This window comes from Scardinius erythrophthalmus (genome assembly GCF_964197995.2).
Source record: "Scardinius erythrophthalmus genome assembly, chromosome: 21".
Lineage (NCBI taxonomy): Eukaryota > Metazoa > Chordata > Actinopteri > Cypriniformes > Leuciscidae > Scardinius > Scardinius erythrophthalmus.
Window position 1 is genome coordinate 24,133,696 of NC_138241.1, and position 27,434 is coordinate 24,161,129.

At 41.9% G+C, this 27,434-nt stretch overlaps 1 protein-coding gene across 1 annotated transcript; it reads right to left on the minus strand.

The window, feature by feature from the left end:
- Positions 1-595: 595 nt before the first annotated feature.
- On the minus strand, positions 596-27,281 carry pgbd5 (piggyBac transposable element derived 5). The gene is made up of 7 exons (XM_081351937.1): positions 26,620-27,281; positions 14,001-14,431; positions 8,068-8,202; positions 6,797-6,977; positions 4,826-5,023; positions 3,583-3,688; positions 596-3,201 (listed from the first exon to the last, which is right to left on the minus strand). Exons 1-7 carry the CDS (start codon positions 26,927-26,929, stop codon positions 3,006-3,008), a joined length of 1,557 nt encoding a protein of 518 aa, XP_081208063.1. The 5' UTR covers positions 26,930-27,281; the 3' UTR covers positions 596-3,005.
- Positions 27,282-27,434: the final 153 nt, after the last annotated feature.

Below are 27,434 nucleotides of genomic sequence, written 5' to 3' on the forward strand. Positions count from 1 at the left end.
AATATTTTTTCTTTCGTGTTATAGAAATATGAATTGACAGGCTGTAGTAAGTACTGCTTTTAATTTTAAACATGTATTATTAAAAAATGTATTACACAAATTTAAACCTAAAAGTTTTGTAAAAAACTTCAACTTCTCATCAAAAACGAGACCATACTAGATGCGTTTATTATAACGTATGGGAAAAATGTGCTTCATTGCCCTGAAAAATAATGTAACGATGCAAAAAAAAAGTTCCATCGGTATACTTTATTTAATTATTTTGGTGTGAAATATGACCTTTACACATTTGAGATTAAAGGGATAGTTCACCCAAAAATGAAAATGTTGTCATCACTCACCCTCAAACCTGTATGAGCTTGTTTCTTCTGTTGAACACAAAAGAATATATAATTTTTTTTAAAATGTTGGTAACCAGACAGTTGACAGTAGCCATTGACTATGAAAGTCAATGGCTACCGTCTGCTGATTACCAACATTCTTCAAAGAATGAAACTAATACAGGTTTGGAACAACTTGAGCATTTTTGGGTGAACTAACCCTTTAACATGCTTCTATTATTAGTGCACTGAATGTTGCAACCAAGACTCCGGGGGGGGAAAAATGTATAAACAACATTTATTAGTGTGCAAATTAGTGTAAACTCACATAGAGGCAGGGAGGTGAAGCGCACAGTGAGGGTGAACATTACAGATAACACAGATACTCTCACATACAGCTTAATCATTTCAACATTCACAGTGAGAAGACAAGTGAAGCTACACCAAGCATTTTACAGCAAGACACGGCACATTCACAACATTCATACATGGAAATAGATACATGTCCAACACTGGGTTCTTGTTAAACTGATCAGATATTGAGGAATTTGGTCCAGTAAATAAGTATTCACAGACTATATAGTTGACATAGCTGTTCTGTTATTAAAAGGACGTTGTTGTTTTTTAACCTGCTATCATGCCACATGAAGCTGGCCCTAAGGTAGGCCTATATCTCACAATGTTAGCGGGCCAGTGTAAAAGCAGGTATTTTGCTAAGTGGAAGTTTTTTTTTTCTTTCTTTTTTCTAATGCACTGCACCAGCAAGAGCTTTCATATTTTCTGGCTTACAGAGTATGTTCTTGGCAGAGATGTCCATAGCACCCGAACCGATCTCCTACTATATATTGCACAGTAGATGTTATAGTTACAAAACCCTGAGGTCACCCAAGATAAGGTCAAACATCTCTCTCACGCCATTACAGTTCTCTGTCAGCCTGATTAAAATAAATCCCACTGCAGTACAAACACGGATATGCAATCTCAAAATCATCTGTTGCAGTTTATATAAGCACAGATGGCAGTTAGCGCCTGGATTGAATTTGTTAGTATATTGACTATGTAGGCTATTTGTAGATTAGATTAGATTAGTAGTAGAAAAATATTACAATAAAGTAAAATAAAATGTTTGCAACATTCAACACTATGAGCACACCTACAGTATAAGTAATACAACATTGCTTTTGTCTCAATTTAAAACGAAAGACGCAAGTATAAAATATGGCGAATCTATCGTTGTGATAAAATTACTGCAGCTGACATTACAAGGTAGACGTATTGTACAGATTTGTATTGACTGAAACCAAAGCTTCAAAAGAATATTTTCTTTTAAGTGACGTTAAGTAGTTTAGCCTACATCCAAATTGGTTCGTTAGTCTGCAGCGTTTCACTCGTACAAAGGAAAACTGCAGGGCGATGGCACAGCTAACTGTAAATAAAAAAAAGCCAAGGAAATAATAAGCATGTCTGGGACGTTCAAAACACAAATTCACTGAGATGTTTGACTAAATATATTACCTGAGGGAAATCTTCTAGAATGAATCTGCTTCAGTTCTTTGAAGGGACAAATTACGCATTCGCTGCGAATGTATCTGTCATACAGTTACAATATAGCGGCATGGAGAATTTATCTTATAGATTCTGGAACAACAAAACACCACATAAATCCATCGAGTTATAAGTAGAGAAACATTCTAGTTAAAGTATTTTATAATTCCATTCATTTTCTTTTTATTCATTCGCATCAGTTTCCCTAGATAATCAATTAAAATGACACATAATAAAAATATATCAATGAATTAATAGAAATCATATTTACATTATTTTTGGTATACTACTGTTACTGTATATTGGGCCCTTTTACTAGATTTATAATAATTTCATTGACAAAATTATGTGTGTATTAATGAAAGGCAGACAAATGTTTTGTTGAAATCAGATTTGATGGGAAATATAGTTTGGGATCAATATTACTGAAAATCAAGTGGCTTTTGCAGATCCTGACGGCTACTTCCAAGTGCAAAAAAGACTGGGAAAGTATAGTGCCACGTTTATGGTTATCTATGTGGCATTATACATCACTAATGTTGTTGCCTTTAAAAAAAAAGAAAAGAAAAAAGAGTTATAAAGATAAATATCATAAATATTAAGTGATATAAAATAGAAAAAAGCCCAGATTTTTGTGAGAACATCTACTATGTTCTGTGATCTAACATGTGAATTGCATTACATTCTCATTTTGCTGATAAAACACCTTAATCACCAATTATATACAGTATATTTATCAGTGCTGAATGTTGGATATGCTGCTCACAAACAGAGAGAATTCACAAAACATTGTACCTCAGGGTTCAAAACTACGTTAACACTATTACTGGAACTCTACTGATAAAAATCAATGAACATCTACAAAGGGCACGTTATTGTGTTTCTCATGCAGCAAGTATTACTGTGACATATGTACAATAGTCCTGTAGTATCCAAACAGACTTGTCAAATGGCCAAATGGGGTTACAAATGTGAGTTTAGATGGGAAACATCCCTATTTCAACCAGACATGGCACATTTTGCTTTATGTATAGGGTTTGTTCATTCGAACTGACCCTGAAGTGCAGAATGCAATTGTATTTGAGCATGTTAGTATGAATGCGTTGTCGTGGGTGGGTTTGAGACCGCATGCGAATCCTTTCACTGAGTGGGTGAGCAGTCGTCCATATCCAGAAGCTCCTTGACCAGCCTCTCGCCGAACTGTGCCCGGCTGTAGCGTTTCACGTGGTAGGCATCTGACATCTTGTAAAGAATATAGGCGTTGTTGATGGCAATGCTGATGGTCAGCCAAAAGACCTGCTGCCAGGTTTTATTGGGCTTGTGGAAAATGAAATACCTAGTTGGAAATCATGAGATTAGTGAACTATCGAATTGTTAACTATCATTGTAAAACCCGTAAGACTTTCGTTCATCTTCCAAACACAAATGAAGATATTTTTAATGAAATCTGAGAGCTTTCTTTCTGTTTCTGAGAGCTACTGGAGTCACATGGATTACTTTAATAATATATTTACTCCCTTTCTGGGGCTTGAAAGTGGTAGTTGCGTAGGCTGTCAATGGAGGGACAGAAAGCTCTCAGATTTCATTAAAAAGATCTCTTCATTTGTGTTCCGGTGATGAACGAATGTCTTACGGGTTTGGAAAGACACGAGGGCGAGAAATTGAAGACAGAATTTAGATTTTCGGGTGAACTAACCCTTTAATTAGACAAACTCACTTGCTGTACTTGTCATCATATTTGCAGATGTAACTCAGGTGTGCAGCAAAGGCCTCCACAGCAAGGGGACATGGGATTTCTCCGCTCTTCCTCTTAATGATCACCCCTAGGATAGTCCAGGGCAGAAATGTCAATCACAGTCCCCATACAGTACAATAGGATGTAACATCAAATGTTCAATAAGGAAGGACTGTTCAGTTATCTGCTGTAGGTTCACTGAGTAGGTATTTTAGCAACGAAAAGATGGAACAAATACAGATCTTAGTAACATAGATCGTGCCTTTACTAATCACAATCATAAATGTAATTTTATTTAAAGCAATACAATCTAGACACAAATACCACCAGACTACGTAAAAGCATCACTTCTGCTTTAAGAAATCCAATTTGTTGTATTTCCACTTGATTTCAATCTCTAAATTGAATTGGCAACAAACTACAGGGAGTTGAAAATCAACACAGGAAATGCATTCTGGGAAATTATTTCTTCCACCCTGGTCCAGAAAAGATCATTTATTAAATGTTCAAATATTATTTTGAGTTATTTTGATTCCTGAAGACAATGAGGAAAAGCATTGAAATTATTTATAGACTGGATTCACCAAGTGTCTAAAAGTTGCGGCTGAATACCGGTGGGATATGTTTTAGTTCAGGTTATGTATAGAAGATTTGGCAGAGTTTTAGCACTGAGTTTTCATTGAAATTGTATAGCCCCATTAATCACCTGCTCTCAAAGAGAAAACCGTGCATGCAGAAAAAGCTTTTTATATATAAACGGATTATTTCAGACTCCAGAGAATGAAATATAAGTCGTAATTTAATCTCCCTTTTTGCCTGACCTAAAAAACCAGGAGCAATGTTATTTATTTAACACGCAAGCACACACACTCTTACAACACTTTAATAAAAATGCCTAATATCATCTCTGACATTTCTCATGTGAAGCGGCTGTCAAAGCAGATCAAGGCTTATCAAAGAAAAGTGAAAACCAGCACAATACGATGAAGCTTTGGCTTTTATAATCCTATGATAAGCACGATATCCACTTAATCCAAGTACATCAGCGTAAAAGCAATCTAAGCTCACATTACTATAATGAAAACACTCTCCAGAAGGCGTGTTGCTGCATCTTGCGAGTGTCATTTGTATTTTGCATGTTTCCTTACATTATAAACTGACGAAACTGCATCATTTAAACAGGAAGAAACATACTATATGCTTGTCCGGTGAGTGTTTTTCTTACCTTCTTTGGTGGGAGAGTAGGCGTTAGAGAGGAACCTAAAGTTGCCTTTGTTGTACCAGTTGATTATGGATGTATTGCCTCTCATCTTAATGTGAGACTGGCCACGTTGCTGTGGAGCCTCAGTATTGATCAGCATAGACTGAGGAAGACCTGTACAATCACTCTTCCTGGTGCTCAGCAACCCGCAGCCGTAGATGCCTGCAGGAGATAGAACGTAGAACAGAAAAGAGTAAATAACCCATCTCTGGAGAAGGCTGAGAATGGATATTCAGCCTGAGCAATGAGCATTCAAAGTCACATCTGAAAGCTGATTGGATGAATAGAGGTCACGTGAATCTCTCCCTGCATGTGGGATCTATGAAGCTGTGAGCAGATGTCTTCTCCTCAGCACTGCCAGATGCTGCAGCCTAGTCTGATTGAGATATGATGATTACTCATATTCATCCTCCCTGCAAGGGAAAGGGGACAACTTTGCGACTAATCTTTCCTTGAAGATTTCCATTCTCATATTCATCTCCATTTTATATCTGCAATGAAGTCAAATGTCCTGGAGGATTCACTCAGGAAAATTTGGACTACTTTGACATTTATTGCTAAGATGTTTCATCACTTCTCCGAACGGAAATTTTGGATATTTCCCAGCAGTTAAACTCATTACAAAATATCACATCTTGAAAATCTTAGGAGCTTATCTATCTGATGTTGAAGAAACTACTCTGAAGCCGCCATGCTATAAGATTCTTAAAATTTAAAGTAGTTACATTACAGTCAAGACATCTATTAAAATTAGTTTGCTTCACTACAACTAGTAACATAGACACTATTTAAGAGGCCAATATTTTATGATTATTTGTACCGAAGAATTAATGTGGCACAAAATGAATGGGGATCTTAATTAAGATATGTTTAAGCCATGTTAAAAATAAGATAAAATTAGAAAACATGCTCAAGTAAAAAAAAAAGCAAGGGTTTAAGTGACAAAATGTAGCCTCCTTGTACAGGAGCTCAAATTAATCAGTGATTCGCTTTAGTAAATCGGTTTATCGTCCATCAAATGTCATTGATTTACATTCACTGAACTGTAAACTATTGTTTAGCCAACTGATATCCCGTTCACTCTTAATATAAATAGACCATTTTGTCAGCGATTCGTCACGCTTTTTTGCATTTAAACTTAAAGAGCGTGTGATTTTCAGCATGCGTATCTGAAATGTCATGTCATCACTGACTCATAATAGAAATCTGTTCATATATCGGACGCATATGCTGTTGATTCACTAAAAAAGAATTGACTCATATTAGTAATTTGTTCATTTGTTGTTAGCAGCACATAAGGGCAATTCGATAGAAAGACATTTCTTGCCATTAACATCAGACTGCAAACTCCGGAAAAAAAAAAACGAAAAAAAACATGGTTGCATTTTACAACCTTACACGTGTGGAAAAGGCTACTCGCTTTTAAAAAAAAAAAAGCTGTCACAGAACTCACTACTTTTAGTTTATTATTCAGCCCTGTTTACAGCCAGGGCTGTATAAATACCATTGAACTGTAGGCCTATTGTATGAAGCTGATAAATTCTAAAAGACATTCAATTATGACCTAGATCTCAAATAATGTAAAAAAAAAAATGTTGAAAGAGAGAAGCTGGCCACTAGCCTAATCCACTCTAGCTGTGTTAACATTTACTCCCAGCTGGAGGCATTCAAATAATCTTTGAGTATGAAACACGTTTCCTGTGAGAACTCAAGGTCAACTTCCTCTCACTCTCTCCATTTATTCCTTGCCTAGGATGCTGTCACCATGTAATTAAAAACTGCAGGGGATGAGGAACATCAGATGGAGAGAAGATTAAAGAGATGGGAAAAAAGAAGAAGCAGAGCCAAGGCAGAATTCACTGAGAGAAGTAGAGCAGATAAAGATCCAAGGAATTGACAGATGCAGCACTGTTGCACACACATTACAGCACCTACCCTGTTTCTCAAATTCTTGAAACAAGTTTAGACTTGTGATGCTTGGTCCAGTGAAGATGATAGCATTACGGCCAGCCAGATTCTGACAGAGCTGCTTGGCCACCAGACTGTGCAGCTGTGGTTTATTCTTCAGTGTGTCCAAACCATCTGGACCTGGACCCTCCTTTAGATGGACATAGATCTGAGGGGGAAGCATGAAAATTGACACTATTTACTTTATAAAGGCACATTCTGGATATTATTGCGAATCATTCGTCAATCTAATCAATTCCTATATGTATATTTTTATTATTAAATATCCTGTTTTACTCCGAAATAACCTACTGTTCAAAAGTCTGGGGTCAGTAAGGTTTTTTTTCTTCAAATAAATTAATACTTTTATTCTGCAAGGACACATTAAAGGTATAGCGGAGGATTTTTTACTTCCGGGTGGATCACCTATACTATTGGTCCTCGTAATTGTCAATCATTCTGGTGAATCAATCAAACTTTTCAAAAAGTGGAGAGGGCGGGTCTTATCTAAAATTCGGAAAGATCCTCCGCTATACCTTTAAATTGATCAAAGTGGCAGTAAAGACACAAAATCCTGAAGAATTGGTCATGGTTTACACAAAAATATTAAGCAGCACAACTGTTTTCAACACTGTTATTAATAAGAAATGTTTCTTGAGCACCAAATCAGCATATTAGAATGATTTCTGAAGAATCATGTGACACTGAGACTGGGGTAATGATGCTGAAAATTCAGCTTTGCAATAACAGGAATAAAGTTAATATTTTACAATATGACTCTTTTACTGTATTTCTGCTAAAACAAATTCAGCCTTGGTGAGCATAAAAGACTTAACTTTTGACACCAAACTTTTGACACCAAACTTTTGAACGATAATGTACGTCAAAAATATAAAGTAAGGACAATATATTTTGTTGTCTGATTGTCTCAATCCTCAGGCACAGCAGTTATTTTTTCTAATAGGCACAGACCAATTATGTTAAGTGGTCTGGGCTCTCTTTTTCTTTGTTGACTCTATAAATGATATTTTATTGATTCCATCAAGTAATGCGCCTCTCTGTAGTCCTTTAGAGATTTATTTACTCAAACAAATATCAGTGAATGGTGGAAAATTGCTGTGTCAACCGAGAAGCAAGTCATTTTAAATAAGTGAAAAAAAAACTTTCTCATTAGAAACAATGTGACATAACTTGGGGCAGTTGATGAATTACTTTGTGGTATATCCTTGCCCTGCGGGAGCGTGTGTGTGTATATTCACCTGACCGATGAAACCGGTGGCGCTGCACTGTCGCACCCACAGGCTGAACTTCCTCTTCTTCCTCTTGCGAAGCTCTCTCTCTGTACATGTAGTAATGAACACAGGATCCTCATCAATCAAGGGCTCATGGAGGACCTGGGGAAAAGCAGCATGTCTGAATTGAAAATTCCACCACGATAACACATGCAAAGTTGCTTTTCAAACTTTTTATGTTTCCCACACAGGATGCATGCTGGAATCCTGAGAAAAGGTGCCTCATTTATAAAATGTGGGCACGCACAGATTTGAGCTTAAGGACCGCTTTTATAAATATGAATGTTGCCGTGGATTTCAGCGTATGCAAAATCCAACATTTGGAAATTAACATTTGAACTCTCATGCAAAATTAGCATCCACACCCATCAATCACATCAGTATTGTCTTAATTTACATTTCTTTCCCTTCACCCCCTCTTCCCCCATCTCTTCTCTCCACATGTTGAAACCATCTGAAATTCACCCAAAAATGTAGATGGTTTAATGTGAACAATTAGCACACAACACTATACATGTTTGGTATCATTTGAAATGTCTCAGTGCGACTGGTACAAAGGTCTCATTCCCACAGAAGTAAACCAAAAGGTAATAAAGTTTTTAAGAGTTTAGAGATATCTTGCTTACAGAGGAGAGTGGATCCTCTGCCAAGGTCTTTCATGCAAATGACTTTCTGCCCTCAATGTCAAAATGGGTGAGCCTCAAACTCTGATTATTGTAATATTATTCTAAGTGTACGTGGGAAACCATGGCATGATTATATAAAGTTACCATAAGAGGAAGTTAAGTTGGTTAAGTTGGAAGTTAAGAGGTCATGACCTATGGTTAGATATAGTCTTACCTTAATTAAGTGTGTTCAGATCTATGGGGACTAAATAATATATTCTAGAATAAGCAAGTAGAGTACAGCCCTCTAGAATATTAGTCAATCGCCTAAATCCGAGGTTGTGATAAAATGGAGTCAGATCAAAATAAATTGGAATTAAACTACTTTTCCACACTGAAAAGACCGAGTAATATAGGCCGCAGTAATCCTTCACCCGCTTACGGGCGGGCCTTTACATACGCAACATTTCTATGCCTAAGAAGTCAAGTCAGGTATGATCGCTCTCTTTTCTGGTTAGAACTAACCAGTAGTGTTCCCTAAAGATAATCTATTTATTTTTATTTGTTTGACTCAGTAAAACCTCTCATCAAGCAGAAGCAGTTAAACAGGGCATGTGTGGCTCTGAGTGTCTGTACTGAATGCCTGATTGTTTGCCAGTAGGGGCTAAGAAACAAACCCACACTGTAGCAGTCAAAGTGGGCTGCTTGGCACACATTGTCAAGGTGATATCTCCATGGCACTGAGAAAGCTGAGAGACGCAGATGGTGTTTAGTTTACTCATGGTAGGTGAGTAATTGAGGGTTGTCTCTGAGATGGGTCTCACAAGGCCTCATGAAATGCAGATCTCTGATTTAGGAGTGGAAGCTGATTCATTTAAATCGTTGAAATACCAAACTAAAATGCAGGTTAATGAGGTTAATGACAACCTTAAATGGATAGAAGAAGAAAAAACGTAGTAAGTCATACAGGTTTGGAAGGACATGAGGGTGAATAAATGATGACTGAATATTCATTTTTTGGGTGAACTATCCCTTTAATATAAAGACGTTTTAAATGTAAAAGTTGGCAACCTACAATTTCCAGCATGGTGGATATTTTAATTGGAGTACATAAAGAACCTAAAAATGTCTCAAAAGTGCACTTCAGTAGGAACAGTAATTAATTGGGCATTGAGTTCACAGGACCTTAATTAGCACCAAATCATCAGCACAATTGGAGAATTAGAATGTTTCTCAGAGGAAATTTCTAATTAATTTTATTTAATTTGTCGATCAATGTATTCTCACAATCTAGCCTCTAGTCATGCTGGCCACTATCAATCAAAGGGGGGAAAACAAAAAGCCAATTTCTAAAAGAAATCCCTAATGGCCGTTTAAAAGATGAATGTGCCGAGATGCATTATACTCTGTGAATTAGTCATACTGTTTGTACTGTTTCTACATGTTTCCTCTAACACCATCTTCCTCCGCTCTGGTGCTATGGCTTTGTTCCACTCTGGATGTCTCATTGTTAATCCAAGGCCTCATCTCCCTTGTTGAACATTCCCCACAATGTCCACATGTTTGATTGCGGCTATCGCCTCCTCCACTGCACTGGCTGGCCTATGTTTGTAAGACTCCATGGAACTCCGAGCCATTTCTTGATGTTACCTGTGATTCCTCTTTCCAGTTTCTCCACTGTTGAGATTGGAACTTCATAAATCGTAAGGGGGTACAGCACCCATGGTAGGAGGCCAAACTGCAAACACCAGGCCTTCAATCTTCCAGGTAGTTGAGTGTTGTCTTCTTCTTTCTTTATTTATAAAGCACAATTTAATACAACAACAGTTGCCCAAAGTGCTGTACAAAGAACTTAAATAAGATGCCGATCATACAAAGAACAAATAGTACAACAATAACATACATACAAATAAATAGACACAAATTAAAGTAAAACATGCCTCCGCACCTAATCGAGATTAAAAGCCCAGGATAGCAAATGAGATTTTAACAATTTTAAAAATGGATATTGTTGGAGCCATTCTGATATGCAATGGTAATATGTTCCACAGTTTAGGTGCAGCGACAGAAAAAGCCCAATCACCCCTAAGTTTCAGTCTGGATCTGGGAATGGTCAAGAGCAATTGATCAGAGGACCTAAGAGATTTAGCAGATGTGTGCCGTTTTACTAGGCCAGCAAAGGTATGGTGGCGCCAAGCCATTTAATGATTTAAAAACAAATAATAAAAGTTTATATTCGATTCTGAAGCGCACCGTTTCGCACTCAAGTGAAGATAAAATTGGTGTAATATGCTCATATTTGCGAGAACTTGTCAACAGTCTAGACTGCCTGCAACCGCAGAAGTGCTGTCTGGCTAACTTCTATATAAAGAGAGTTACAACAGTCAAGCCGTGAAAAAATGAAGGCATGAATGGCTTTCTCAAAATCGTCAATGGAAAGAAAACTCTTTACTTTAGCCAGAAGTCTCAGATTAAAAAAGCATAATTTGACAAAAGCGTTTATTTGCTTATCAAATATTAAAGCTTTGTCAAATAAAACCGCTTTATTATACGGGGCCAGTGGACCAAAATTGAGATTAGGAGGCACATCATTATCAGATGGCCCAAATATAATGACCTCTTTTTTATTGTCATTAAGTTTTAAAAAATGTAAGGACCTCCAGCTTTTTATGTCATTTAGACAAGCTAAAAGAGGAGTTAGGGCACTCTTGTTATTATGTTGCAGTGGCAGATAAATCTGCGTATAGTCAGCATAGCAATGAAAAGAAACACCATACTTCTTAAAATTAGATCCCAAAGGAAGCATATATAATGAAAACAAAACAGTAGCAAGAATGGACCCTTGTGGAACCCCAAAAGTTAGTGGAGCTGGAGTTGATAAAAATGGCCCGTAGTCCACTACTGATCTCCTTCTGCAGTTGTTGTACCTGTTCTTTGTCTTTCAGGCTTGCATCATACCAACTACAAAGGCTTTTCACAGGCTGCTCAGATACTGTTGTGATAGGGTCATTTCCGATGAAGAACTTGATGTCATTAAGCACTTCCTTGACAATAGAGATGCTATGTGATTTGGAAGGTTTTCTCTTCATTCGGGCCCAGCTGATATTCTCCTCTAGTTTTCTGAGTAGTCTTCTAGTACATGGCACTAGTGGTCAGAGTAGTACTAATCTTCTCTGAGTCCTTATCCTTCGGGATCAGAACCCCTTCCTGTCCTACGCCACACTTTGGGTATAATCTTCTCCTTCCTCACTATCCTCATGAGCCTCATGGGACTCCATTTGGCCGTGGGGCTGATGCTAATCTTGCGTGATGGACTACGCTTTCCACCTCTTTCCAAGTTGGAGGGTGAATCTCCATTTGATGTTCTAGAGAATTGATTTGTGGGATGTCTGGTGGAACTGACATTTTTTCGTGCCATCTTGGGTCGGAGTGTATAGTCTTCAAGTGATCCTCCAGATCTTTCTTTGTTACTTTCAGAGTTCCACTGTTCTCCCTTGTGAAGAGACTTGTCAGAAATTTGACGGGATCATTAAAGAACTGAGTTCTTGTTTGTTTGTTTTCACAAGTTCTCTGCTCTACGGAGGGATGCCAATCTGAGTTTAATGTCAAATTGAAGTACATCTTTCAGAAAAGATAATGGTTAGTTTTCAATCTATGTATTGTATGCTACAAATTAAGATACAAAGTACAACAGGCCTTGAGTATTGCATTGAGCTACAATGAATAGCAGCAGACCTTTCAAAATGGTACCATAAAGCTCCTAGCCATGAGACATGTGACGGGACTCCAGGCTATCCCAATTACAGCAGAACGTGTTCTGATTTCAGTCCCAAACCCACTTTCCACTGGCACAGAAATCGAATGTCTGCTAGTCCTAGTTTCCAAAATGTTAATACTGTGGAGATTTGTTTCGTGCAGTTTTTCTTTGTACCATCAACGTGATGGAATTTGACAGAATGTAATAAACATGGGTCACTTCTGATGAATAATGGACTGCTCAGATTCTAGCCCGTATTTCACGATTACTTTTCACAACTCGGTTCCAATTTTATGTCCTCTATCTGAAAGCAGAAGCCCAGATTATTCAATGTGCGGAAAACTCATTTTCTAAATGAAGAGAGAAAAACCAGAACAAATGTAGGAGGGTGTTGAAATGTCTTACGTGGCACAGCTCTTCTTGTCGTTTAACAGTAAACTCCCTGATGTTAGCCTGACATCTGAATGTCTAGTAGATTGAGTGCATAATTGCTGTCATTTTATCTAACACAGGACTACATTTAAAGTGATATTTGGATACATTAAATTAGCAGAATTGACAATTACTGTCTATGATCTCAGAACTTTGAATAAGATATGACTTTATTTAGCTGAACTTTCAACAGCATTACTCCAGTCTTATGTGTCACATGATCCTTCAGAAATCATTCTAATATACTGATTTGCTGCTCAAGATTTTAGTGGAATTTTAGTTTTTTTCAGGATTCCTTGATGAGTAGAAGTTCAAAAGAACATAATTTATTTAAAATAGAAATCATTTGTAACATTTTAAATGTTTTACTGTCACTTTTGATTAATTTAATGCATCCTTGCTGAATAAAAGTAATAATTTCTTTTCTTTTTTTATCGTACTTCCCCCAAACTTTTGAATGGTAGAGTAATTCATTCAATTCTCATCCCTCGTTTAAATATAAATGTATTTAAATATAAATGTATTTAAATTTGAATTAATTCAATTTTATATTACAAAGTCATTATTTCCACATCCATAATGAAAGCACACTGAGAACTAGAACCTGAGGGACTTAGATACAAAAACTATTACAAAGATTGAAGGTCAAAAATGTTGACTCCTGAGCTTATGAATAACTTAAGATGAGCCTGAGGCATTCATGCATTTAACTGTAATCTTTCAGAAAAGAAAGTTTGTTTTCAATCTATATATGCTACAAATGAAGATACAAAGTACAATAGACCTTGAGTATTGCATTGAGCAACACTGAATAGCAGCAGATATAAAAGACCCCTCAGACCTTTCAAAATGGTACCATAAAGCTCCCAGCCTTGGGACATGTGACGGGAGTCCAGGCTATCCCAATTACAGCAGAACGTGTTCTGATTTCAGTCCCAAACACGCTTTCCACTGGCACAGAAATCGGATATGTCTGCTAGTCCTAGTTCCTAGTGAAGATTTGTTTCGCGCAGTTTTTCTTTGTACTGTGAACATGTTGATGTTTGCTGACTGACAGTGATTTGTGCATTGAATTGAAGTATGATTTCATTGCTTGTATTCATTACCTGTGTCTGTGAGGGCCTGAAGGTAGAGCTGAAGCTCTGCTGAAGAGAGTCCAGGAAGGGTTGGATCTTATAGAGGCCCTGACTGCCACCGTGGCTGGAGCGGAAGGCTACGACATGGAAGTACTTGAGGATCTTCTCGAAGCGCGCCTGGCTCATCTTGAGCGCGATGCTGCGATTACTGAAGAATCCGCTGCTCCAGATGCTCAGCACTGATTCGCAACGGTTCACGCTAGTAGAAGTAACATAACCCAGAAAAGCCTTCATCTCAGCCAGCGTCACATTGGTCCATCCTTCGTCACTTCCAAAGCGCTCCTGGTACTTTTTGGCATACATGTTGGTCTGGGTCACCATGTTCTGAATGACGTTGTCAGGGACAAACAGCTGGAAGAAGTCCATGCCCGTGGCATTGGCTGGCATTTTCTGTGTCGGACCTGCAAAATAAAAGTTACGTTTTAACAGAATGATATATATTTGTTATTCTATTATTTTTTTAAGCCAGGGATGATTTTACAGTATGCGCAGAGAATAATGCAAAAGCTATTGCATCATTTTATAATTCAAAAACTAAGCCAATTATTTTGAATTAAATAAAAGGTTGAAAATCCCAAAATAACTGTTTAGCACTGCAAATGCATAATATGTGATTTTGTTTATACATGTTTAATCATTAGCAGCTGATTTACATAAGACCTCTGAATCTTTCAATAAAAACAGCATTATATGAATTCTCCGTATTTCTTTTAAATATTGATACTGCCTTCATTTCAATATTCATATTAAACGAAAACAAAAAAACCTGCAAGAAAATAAAAAAGTATTATGTTGTTAGAAGTGGGTTTTTTTTGTGATTTATATATATATATATATATATATATATATATTGTATATATATATATTGTATATATATATATTGTATATATATATATTGTATATATATATATATATATATATATATATATATATATATATATATATATATATATATATATATATATATCTGCGCATTTGTTTGGTGACTGCTGGTTATAGATTTAGATATGATTTCCTTAAAGGGATAGTTCACTCAAAAACGAAAATTCTGTCAACAATAACCCTCATGTCGTTCAAAATATATTCTAATTTTTGTCTTCCATGGAACACACACACAAATTTTTTTTTTTTTTTTTTTTTTTTTGAAGAATGTTTCAACTTTTTGTCCATACAATAAAAGCTTACTTTTTCAAAATATCTTCTTTTGTGTTCAAAAGAAAAAAATACAGATTTGGAACGACATGAAAGTGAGTAAATTATGACAGAATGTTCATTTTCGGGTGATCTGTTCCTTTTACTTGGCATTGGATTCACAGTTCTCTTACGAGAGGTTCTCTCGTATTGCGTAAGCTTGCTTACGCTGCGGGAAAGTCTTCTTTTCTCGAGATACTGAAGCCAAAAATTATCCTTAATTTCATTTTTTGTCAACGCAGTGCAGCTGCGGGCAGCTGAGCTAGAGCGGCATACTGCGCGCTCATTGGCTGCCGCGCGGCAACTGCTTAAGCCTACCAGTGAGCCTGGCGTGACGTCACGCCCAATGAGGGCGCGCGCGCCCTAGCGCGTCACAGCCCGCCAGAATGGGCGGCGTCAGAGCATATATAAGGAAGGCTCGTAGGCTATATTCTCTGATTTCTGTCTTTTCAGCGAAGCACTCGCATCGCTGATCTCGGAGAGGAAGCCGTCGCCGTTGTCCTTCAAGGCCCAGCTAACGAGCCAGCTTAGGTCAGCCTGAGGAAGCCGGACGATCTTCGCCGCCTTCAGCCTGCCGTGCCAGCTCAGCTATCCGGCGAATATCCTTTGCAAGCTCTTTTGTGTGTGTTCTTGCTTCCGCAGCACTTTCTAAAAGAGCAGAGGCGTTGTTGCAAATGCCTCGCACCACGTGCGGCTCATGCCGCTCCGCGCTCAGCGACGGAGCCCGCCATCTTCTCTGCGCTCTCTGCCTGGGCCAGGACCACGCAGCCGTCGCGCTTTCCACGGGCGGCTGCGCTTTCTGTGAAGAGCTGCCGATGTCGACCCTGCGGGCTCGACTCGCCCTCTTCGCGGAATCTGCTCCAACTGTCCTCGGGCCGCGTAAGAAGAAACGCCGCTCGCAGCGACCACCGGAGCCCGAGACTCGAGCCAAGGCCTCGCCGGAGCCTCTCCCGCGAGCCTCGCTCTCTCCTTCTCCGCCCCCGCTTCCCGACGCGCAGCCGACGGCTCACGCCCTCGATGCCGTCGCCTCAGGGGATGAAGCGGATGATGACGCGCTACTGGACACGTGCTCACTAATGGCGTCGGACAGCGAGGAATGGTCCGGTTCTGTCCGCTCCGCCTCCTCCACCAGAGCGTCCAGCAGGACTCACGCCAGTGTGGACGCCGAGCTTCTCCGCCTCCTCACGGCAGCAGTCGAACACCTGGGCCTCGAATGGTCCCCGCCAGCGGTGACTCCGCCCAACAGACTCGACGGGTGCTTTCTGCCCGCCAGTCGACGAGCTCCAGTGTCCAGGCCAGCGCCTTTTCTGCCGGAGCTTCACGAGGAGCTTACCAAATCCTGGGACGCTCCAGTTTCGGCCAGACTCCGTTCTCCGGCCTCATCTACTCTCTCTCGCGTAGACGGAGCCAAGGAGAAAGGGTATGACCGGATCCCACCGGTCGAACCAGCGGTTGCAGCGCATCTTTGCCCCCCATCCGCGAGATGGCGCTCAAAGACTGCCCTCCCGTCCAAGGCCTGCAGGACTACTTCGGCGTTTGCCAGCCGCGCTTTCTCCGCCGCTGGGCAAGCCGCCTCAGCCCTGCACACAATGGCGGTTTTACAAGTTTTTCAAGCCGACCTCCTCAGCCAGCTCGACGAGGGAAAACTTGATAAATCTGCTTTGACCGACCTGCGCAGTGCGACGGATCTCTCTCTTCGCACGACGAAAACAGCAGCCCAAGCGATCGGACGATCTATGGCTGCGCTGACTGTCATTGAGCGCCACCTCTGGCTAACGCTAGCCGACATGGGAGAGCAAGAGCGGTCCGTTTTTCTCAACGCCCCGCTCTCACCCGCCGGCCTCTTCGGCCCCGCGGTAAGTGGCCTCGTGGACAGCTTCTCGGAAGTTCAGAAGGCGTCACAGGCCATGAACCTCTTCCTGCCCCGCCGCTCGAGCTCCGCTGCAGGCCGCTCTAAAACTCAGCCTCCTGCACGCAGTCCCACGCGGCGCCCCTCCCGACCTCCAGCATCGCAGCAGCGTCAGCGCGGCCGACCCAGGTCCCGCTCCACCAGCCAACACAGGCCGCCACCCCCGCGGGGTCCCCGGCCTAGAGTTTCGCTGAAAACCGAGCCTGCGAAATCCTCCTAGCACTCGCAAGGAGGAAAAGACGGTTGAGTCCCGCCGCGGCCGGACCGCCGTCGAAGCTAACCTGTATCCCTCTGCCAGTCCCCTTGATAAAGGCTACTGCAGTAGTGTCCACCGCAGCCAACGAGCCAGTTTCTCAACTCTCTCGCCTGCACACAAACGCCGTTTTTACGGCGACCCAGATAAATCGAATAAAGAGTGTAAAATCTGGTCATCCGGCTCACGCCGTCAGTGCTATGAGTGTAGTAAACATGCCCACACCCCAGTGCTCATCACTACACACAAGCACAATCCCCCCTGTGTACCCCACAGAGTGCACTCACATAAAGCGCGCTACGGCCGCTCGAGTGTTAGCTGTAGGTCACGTGCCCACAACCCAGTGCTCACACCTACACAGTGCCCGCTCTGCCTCACACATTCGGGGACGAAAGCACTCCACCGCCGGCTGTGCGTTAATAAAGAGTCCTGTGCCCGCTATACAGCACGCACGCTCTCATGTACACACTCACGAGCCCGCCCCGCTTCCGCGCCGCGAGCCGTTGCTCAAAACGCTCTCTCACAGCGTCATTCAGCCGGCTGCCGCTATCAGCGAGCCCCCGTCTCCCCTCACTGTCACTGCGCGACTCGCGCACATACCGCCACAGGCTCCCCGTCCCGCGCTGTGCGGCGGGCGGGACCCGGAGGCTATCCGACCCCTAGCTATGAGTGCGAATGCATGGAAAGCTATTCCGGGAATGTCGGAATGGGTATTAAACACAGTGATAAAGGGCTATTCGCTTCAATTCGCTCGCCGCCCCCCGCGTTTTCGCGCCCGGGTCGAGACACAAGTGAAAGCAGATGCAGCCCATCTGCTTCACACAGAGATAGCGAATTTACTGCACAAAGGTGCCATAGAACGGGTTCACCCTCTGGCTGCCGAGGCAGGCTTATACAGCCGCTATTTCCTCGTACCCAAGAAGGGCGGAGCGCTCAGACCTATACTAGATCTGAGATATTTGAACAAAGCGCTCGTGAAACGACCGTTCAAAATGCTCACGACCGGTCAAATCCTCGCGCAGATTCGCCCCGGGGACTGGTTCATCTCTCTCGATCTGAAAGACGCGTATTTTCAGATTCAGATTATTCCCCGTCACAGGCCATTCTTGAGATTCGCCTTCGACGGTCAGGCATATCAGTACACCGTCCTGCCGTTCGGCTTGTCCCTGGCACCCCGTACTTTTACGAAGTGCATGGACGCGGCCCTCGCACCCCTGAGATCGAAAGGGATGCGAATTCTGAACTATCTGGACGATTGGCTCATTATAGCGCAGTCAACAGAGGAACTATTTTCTCACAAGAAGGCGCTTCTCGGTCATTTGGAAAGCCTGGGTCTTTCCGTGAACTGGGACAAGAGCTCTCTAACCCCCAGCCAGTCTATCACTTTCCTGGGTATAGATCTGGATTCGGCGGCGATGACGGCCAGACTGTCAACACAGCGCGCGCGCCGTGTTCGGCACCTCGCCGCTTCCGTTCAGGTGGGAAAAGTTTTTCCCCTAAAAACCTTTCAGAGGCTTTTGGGCCATATGGCGTCAGCCGCAGCGGTCCTGCAGCTGGGTTTACTTCGAATGCGCCCGCTTCAGTGCTGGCTAAAGTCGGAAGTGTCCCGCAAAGCATGGATTTCGGGCCGTGCACCAGTCAGAGTGACTCAGCGCTGCGTCTCAGCCCTGCAGCCCTGGCTGGCGGCCGAATGGTTTCAGCGGGGAGTGTCGATGGGGGTCATCGCACACCGCAAAATGGTCTCGACAGATGCGTCCAACATGGGTTGGGGAGCGACTCACGAGGGCAGTCCGATTTGCGGCCGGTGGTCGAATACGGAGAAAAGCCTTCACATAAACTGTCTAGAGATGCTGGCGGTCGAGAAAGCGCTGAAGCACTTTCTACCACTCCTACGGGGACACCATGTGCTAGTCCGCTCGGACAACATGTCAGTAGTGTCTTACGTGAACCGCCAGGGCGGAATCAGATCCAGAGCCCTGCGCGCTCTCACAGAGCGCCTCCTATCCTGGGCTCAGGGCCCGCTGCGCTCCCTAAGGGCAGCTCATGTACCCGGTCGCTTCAACGACGGCCCGGACAGACTGTCCAGGGACAACGTTCCCCCAGGGGAATGGTCTCTACACCGCCAGACGGTCCAAGCGCTTTGGCATCGCTTTGGCAAAGCGGAGATCGACCTCTTCGCCGCGAGCGAGAACGCTCAGTGCCAGAGGTTTTTCTCGAAACACGAGGACGCGCTGGCCCAGACATGGCCCAGCGTTCCGCTGTATGCGTTCCCCCCGATCTCGATGCTGCCTCAAGTGCTAGCGAGGATCAGGGAGACGAACTGCGCAGCGCTCCTCATAGCCCCGCGCTGGGAAAACCAACCATGGTTTTCCGAGCTGATGAGGCTGACAGACACAGCCCCATGGCCGATCCCGGTGAGGAGAGATCTTCTCTCTCAAGCTCGAGGATCGATTCTGCATCCCCATCCAGAGCACTGGTCTCTGCATGCGTGGGAAATCAACGGATATTCGTTGATCTGCCAGAAGGGGTAATTAACACGATCACGCAGTCCAGAGCCCCCTCGACGAGGCGGCTCTATGCGTCTAAATGGTCAGTGTTTAACAAATGGTGTGTGGAAATGGGTTCTAATGCTCAGTCCTGTGGAGTTCCACAGGTATTGAACTTTCTCCAAGAGATGTTGGACGCGGGCAGGTCCCCCTCCACGCTCAAGGTTTACGTCGCGGCCATAGCAGCGTTCGCCGATTCGGCGCGCGGCCGCTCACTGGGCAGGGATGAACTCATCACCCGTTTTCTGCGAGGGGCCAGGAGGATGAACCCTCCCCGGCCCCCGTCAGTCCCTATTTGGGACCTGTCCCTGGTCCTAGAGTCCCTGAAAGTGCATCCGTTCGAGCCGTTGGACTCTGTGGAGTTGAAATACTTGACGCTTAAAACCGTTTTTCTGCTAGCTCTGGCTTCAGTCAAACGAGTGGGCGATTTGCATGCGCTGTCTGTCAGCGCGTCGTGCTTCGAGTTTGGACCTAACGACTCGTTAGCCATTCTCAAACCGAAGCACGGCTATGTCCCCAAAGTGTTAGGTACTCCCTTTAGGGCTCAAGTCATTACCCTATCGGCCCTGCCGTCATCCGGCAGTGAGGAGGGTGTCAACCGCCTTTGCCCGGTCAGGGCGTTAAGGTGTTATGTCACGCGCTCTGCAGCCTTCAGGCTCTCAGAGCAGCTTTTCGTTTCGTTTGGAGGGCGCGCTAAGGGTCGCGCCGCCTCGAAACAGACGCTATCCAGATGGATAGTGGACGCTATTGCGGCAGCATATGCGTCAAAAGACCTGCAATGTCCGTTGGGCATACGGGCTCATTCCACCAGAGGCATGGCCTCATCGTGGGCATGGTCCAGCGGGATTTCCATTCATGACATTTGTATGGCGGCGGGCTGGGCGTCCCCCTCCACTTTTGTTAGGTTTTATAACCTGGAAGTTCCCGCTCTGCAGGCGAAACTTCTGTCAGTCTAGTCATGTTCATGTCCTGCCCATATGCGCAGGTTGTACTATTGACTAGCTTGTCTGTTGAGCTGCACGCTCAGGGTCAGTATACATAGACCGGCCTTGCCGTTCTTGCGTTCCCTAGATGTGCTTATGAACATGTGTTGGCCCGCACCGCTGGCCACCTGTTTTTCACCTCTATGCTCTTCATAGAGTCATATGTGATTGTTAGGCTCGCACGGCGTGGACAAGGGGTTCCCGCAGCGTAAGCAAGCTTACGCAATACGAGAGAACCTCTCGTAAGAGAACGATACTCGGTTACTCACGTAACCTCGGTTCTCTCTAGAGAGGGAACGAGTATTGCGTTCCCTGCCGTGCTTGAAGCCTGTAGCTCGTGTCGCTTCATTCGACAGAAAACAGAGAATATAGCCTACGAGCCTTCCTTATATATGCTCTGACGCCGCCCATTCTGGCGGGCTGTGACGCGCTAGGGCGCGCGCGCCCTCATTGGGCGTGACGTCACGCCAGGCTCACTGGTAGGCTTAAGCAGTTGCCGCGCGGCAGCCAATGAGCGCGCAGTATGCCGCTCTAGCTCAGCTGCCCGCAGCTGCACTGCGTTGACAAAAAATGAAATTAAGGATAATTTTTGGCTTCAGTATCTCGAGAAAAGAAGACTTTCCCGCAGCGTAAGCAAGCTTACGCAATACTCGTTCCCTCTCTAGAGAGAACCGAGGTTACGTGAGTAACCGAGTATCGTTTTATCTTTAATCTCTAATGACTTTTTATCAGGACCCTCATCACCATCTCTATGGTGAACTAATGAGAAACACTGCCTATCAACTGATGATAAAAAGTTGTAGAAAGCAGCTCACAAAAATCTTAATTTATTCCGTTGTTATCTCTTACTTCACTTCCTCTAATGGCCATTTTGTCTCTTAAAAGGCACCATGCAGCTCACACAGAAATAGAGCAAACAACTAAGGAGGAAAATGGAGTGTCTTTATAGCAGATGTGTTATAGTACATTAACTTATACTGTGGAAATAAGTACCATTTACAGTGTTGCTTAGTGTGAATATTGGTCAGTGAAAGATATGTATTGATCCAACCTAAATAATTTAAACGTATACGGCACTTTATGTTGAGATATATGACATATTGCGATTGCGAACACCCACAAACAACAGACAAAATATTATCCTTCCCTTATGTGGTTATTTGGTTGTAGTGATGGAAACCCCAAAGCACAGCACTGGCCAGCAACTGCAGTTACAACTTGCCACACATTTACTGAGAGTCACAGAGGCCTAATGACCCCACAGCAAGAGAGTGTATAATTGATTTAAGTGCAGTGAGTAAACAACTGTCCAGGATTCTGATCTACACAGGATATCAAGTACAAATAGGAAGAAATAAAACAGAAAAATAATTAATAAAATATAAAAAAATTAAACATACAAATATATTACAAAATATAAAACCTAAAAATCGAAACTATAGCAAAGAAAATAATAATAATAATTTTAATAAATGTGTTATTTTTCTGAACAAATGTTTCAGTCATGCTTTCCAAAGCCCCATGTGCTCATTCAGTCATGTATGACACACATCTTAACCAAACCACAACAGCTGCTATTCAACCAGTAGCTCATCTTCCATCACGGCACTGAAGAAAGCAAACGCAAATAATCCCACAGGATAAAGTCCATAGCACAGTTTATTATGTTCATTCATCTGTGCCTTTTTGGTATAAAACATCTTTTTAGGGGAAAAACATCTCAGGAAAAATGCTGATTACATAAACACTTTTACCCAGTATGCTAAAAATAGGTAGTTGACATACAATGTTCATGAACGTACCAAAATCTAGTTAAGATTAAAATGTATTTTACTGTCACTGGTCACTATTTTTAATTGCATGTTGCCTTGTTGCATTCATTGTAAATGATATTGTGGTGAAACCGGCTCATTAAAGCTACATGCAAAATAATTCGAGGAATTAGCCAATTGCTGTTCAGAATAGTTTTACATGAAAGGACATGTCAATTTTCCGGAAGTATTTAATGTCAGTCAATTTCCCAGATAAATATGAAATATTTAGATTTAATATTTTTATGCTGGCCAGAATTTAAATTTTAATAAAAAAGTATAAAAATTAACATGGCAGAAAAAACGGTTCTAGGTTTGTTTTTATCTAGCTTAAAATGTTATGGTATTTAATCAAAGTGTTAAGTAATACGCTTAACCAGATAATGGCCATATCACTTCTAAAATTCATGAACATACATACAGTATACTTTATATTAGCAGAAAAACTGGGTAAAAATATTGCTTGTCCAATGGTAATCTTAATGCTTGAAGTGCTGCAGTGATATTTCATATAAGCTGGCTTTAATAGCTGTGTTAATGGCTTTTCTGTTCACACCCAGAAGCTCTATATAACATCAAACTGTATTTATTCCTCTGTGTCTTTACATTCAGTCTTCCTGGAGAACCGCTGCTGGTGTGCTACAGTACATAGTTTCCTAGATTAATTATTGAGAAGAATAAGCAGCAGCCTCTGCACCTTCTCCCCTCCTTTATACAAATAAGCAAGCTAGTATAAATCGATCTTATCTTTTTAGATCTTACAGCAGGTGCTGAATTATACCATATGGCCCTCAAACAGTCCAAGCAGTGTCTCATTTTAACAAATTTGTCAAAATACTGTTGGAGATGACAAATATCTGTTTACAGCTTACAGCTCTTTTACTGTCCCTTGGTTCATTATAATTTAATCCTTTTCAAATGACTTGTTGAGATATGTTAGATGATATGCCTTAACACAAGGCCCAAAAGATGCAACGAAAGCACAAAATCTGACCTGACCTGAATAATATAGATCTTATATAAGTTTCACAGTCAGGCTGTAGTCTTGTGCCAGACGAGGACAATTCAATTACCTTTTACAAATAACACTGACATGTTTTACTGATGTTTTTCAGTATCCACAAGTGTCGCATCTTCTTAAATGAGTCGTGACATAAAATGCAAAATGTCGGTGCACTGACTTTGTGTACTATCTTTCGTGACTGATTTTGCAGCGTGTGCCAGAGCAAAGGCAGTCACCAGATGGCCCATTTTCCCCCTGTGGTGACAGACAGAACTTTCTGAGCAACCACGACGGATAGATGTGTCATTTATATCAACAGCACAGCATCTACTCAATTTGGAAAATGCCCAAACCAAAACAACACAAGAAAATATTACATAAGGATTATAATACTTTCTACTAAAACATGTGTTTCTCAGATTTTGGTTATAAATATCTGTTGATTGCATTATTCTTTCAATTTTCCATGTTTGTGCAATGGAGGATCTTTACATGACATTTAAACACACGCACACATGCATCATTTAAACATGCTCTTGGGTCACTCTGACTTGAGTGAAATGAAGCATGAAATTAGTATCAGTCTATCAATCCATATGTCAACCAGTTAGTTTGTAAAGTAAGCGATGCCCAGGAGGCTCTGCACTCCTGTTTATGACAATATTTTTAGACTGCCATTAAATGGATCATAAATGAGATCAGAACATATCACAGAATAACTGATGAAACTCTTGACTATCCTTGCTAGAAAAAAAGAAAAAAAATGTTTCCCTGCAAACCACAGCATTTGAAAGTCTGTCTGGCATTAGCACATGATTATCTCTGCCTATGATTCATGGAGAAATATAGACCTTCAATATTATGTGGCTGGAATAAAAAGATGATGATGATTTGCATTTCTGGACCAGCAATGGGACCGCAAGCATTTGACTGGCAAGCATCTTTATATTGATAAGTCATGCAAATTTGTCAGGTAAATTCAGGCTAAATTATCTTCAGGCACTTTTAATATGTTGATTTGACTTACATAATGGACATGAATTATTAAACCTTTAACCCTCACAAATCCTGCATGCTCTTTTTTCGAAATGTGACTGACTTTAATTTAGCTTTTTGACCCCACCAAAACATACAAAAATAAAAATTAAAACAAACCCAAAAACACAATCGATACTTTTACAGTGTGTACACCAACCAGAAAACCTATAACACCCTCAAACGTGCGTAATATTACAAATATTCTCCAAAGAACAGTTGAAGTTATCAAGTTGAAACGTATGTTTATAATCAGTTCTCATATGAATATGAAATGTCATGAAATGTCAACTTAATATTTTATTTCTAAATTGTGACACTGGATCACAAAACCAGTCATAATTCACACGGGTCAAAATTATCGATTTTTCTTTTATGCCAAAAATCTAAAGATCATGTTCCATGAAGATATTTTGTAAATTTCCTTCTGTAAATATATAAAACACAAGCAGCACAATCGCGAACATAAATGGACAACTTTAAAGGCGATTTTCTCAATGTTTCGATTTTTTTGCACCCTCAGATTTCAGATTTTCAATAGTTGTATCTCGACCAAATATTGTACTATCATAACAAACCATACATCAATGGAAAGCTTATTTATTCAGTTTTCAGATGATGTATAAATCTCAATTTCAGAAAATTGACCCATGTGACTGGTTTTGTGGTCCATGGTCACAATTAGTGTTTGTCCTTGATGTTTTCTCTATAGGCATTCAGTGAGACATAAAAGGCTAGACAGTCAGTCGTGAGCTTTTATAAAATGTGGTGACACTTTAAATGACAGGCATTAATAAAATCTCTTAAAATGATATTAATCCACCTAAAATGACAGTCTGTTGAATTTTAAACAACTGCTGCTGACTGAATGACATGAATGTTAAGGATTTTAACATAAAACATAGGTTCTGACTGGCAATCGTGTGTGTGTGTGTGTGTGTGTGTGTGTTTCTATCCTGGTGGGGACTTCAACCTGAAAGCACACAAACCCATGGGGACTTGTGTCACCATGGGGATCTAAACTGAGGTCCCCATTAAGAAACAAGCATATAAATCATACAGAAATAAAAGCATTATAAATTATAAATATAAATCATTTACATTGAAAATATAAAAATGCAGGAAGTTTTCTGTGCCGGTTTAGGGGAATGGTTAGTGTATGGGGATAGAAAATACAGTTTATTCAGTATAAAAAACATTACGTCTGTGGAGAGTCCCCACAGAGATAGTAAACCAGACATGTGTGTGTGTGTGGTTTTAGTTTACTACTGTTGTTTTTTTTGTCCTGATTTTCATAAGTCCTTATTTGTTCACTTTACGGTCGTAATTGCAACTTGTTGGATATGTATGCACAGTACATCACTTGATAGGTAAGCATTCACACTTGGTGTTAATGCTCTCTAAAAGCCACCTAACCATTTTAAAGTGCATTTCTCAGAAATAAGAGCCTCCTCTCATCCACCCATGCAAATGACCCTTCTGCCCTGATACAGAGCTAATCATAATCATAATCATAATCATAATCACAGCTGCACTGAGTCTGGCAGTGATTAGACACAGGAAGCATGCTCAGATGGTCTGAAAACCCAAAATTTGGCCTGCAATCTCAGTTCCTATATTTTCCCTGCAGGGTTTCAAAGAGCCAGCTAATAATCACCCATGATCCACATTTGAAGGAATTGTGTCATCTGTTGGAGCCATCTGATGAGAGAGATCAAAGTAAACCAGTGTAGTCATCAAAGAGTCCCATCTGTGAGCTTAATTACTCGTTGAACATGCAGGCCTCTCAAGGATGAGAAAGCTGCATTGCATTGACATGAGGACCAGTTAATCAGCGCTCATCGTTAGATGAACTTACCATGCGTGTCCTGATAGTGGGGCACGCTGAAGTCCTGTAGCGTGTCGCTCCATCCCTCCTCCTGCGCCTGGCCGTTGGAAACAGACCCGGGAGGACCGCAGCTCTGACTCCTAGTTTCACCGGCTCTGGCATCGCCCGTATTCGTCTCCGGGTAGTTATCCGAATTGGAGTCTCCCGTCGTACTGTAAAAGGGGTTTTCGCTGCTGTCGTCTCCCGACTCCCCAAATACATCATCAGAAATCTGCAGGCTCTCGTAGCGAGAACGCGCTTCCTCGAGGAGCGACAGTCCCCTCCTTGCACACTCCGCCATCGTTTGTCAGTCCCGACGTAGAGATGCTACACCCGGCGAGATTCGGCATGCAAATGACCTCCTTAACAGCGTCAAATCCGGCATACAGTCTGTTGCACCAAACCCCTCTGGTCCGTGCGAGCGCGCCGCGGTCCTCTGCGCGAGAAGCAGCGGGTGCAGCAGGTCTCAGTAGCGGCGAGGAAATAAAGGTGAACGCCGCGGGAGCTGTCCGTCCTGCGTGGTGCTGAAATACCCCCTGTCCTGCGAGCTGAACCCCACAACTGACCGCTCCACAAACGATCTGTGCATCCGGGTTGGGCGGGCTCCCCTCTCCGGCTTCCTTGGAAATCACCTGACTCGGTCTCCCTGCACTGTCCAATGGGATTAACCTCTGAATAAATCATGGATGATAGAGACACGAATTATATTTGCTCTGCCACAGATGGAGAGCAGTGTTTTTGGCGAACAACTTGTTGGCAAAATATTTATATATTTTCAGTTTGAATATGCAAGAGCATCAAACGAG

Excerpts from the sequence above, each read along its gene's own strand:
- pgbd5 (XM_081351937.1), bottom strand. The coding sequence starts at position 26,929 with ATGGCGGAGTGTGCAAGGAGGGGACTGTCGCTCCTCGAGGAAGCGCGT. Across the intron at positions 6,978-8,067 it reads CCACCGGTTTCATCGGTCAG|ATCTATGTCCATCTAAAGGA; the intron begins GTGAATATACAC and ends CTTCCCCCTCAG. Across the intron at positions 3,689-4,825 it reads CTACTCTCCCACCAAAGAAG|GGGTGATCATTAAGAGGAAG; the intron begins GTAAGAAAAACA and ends GGACTATCCTAG.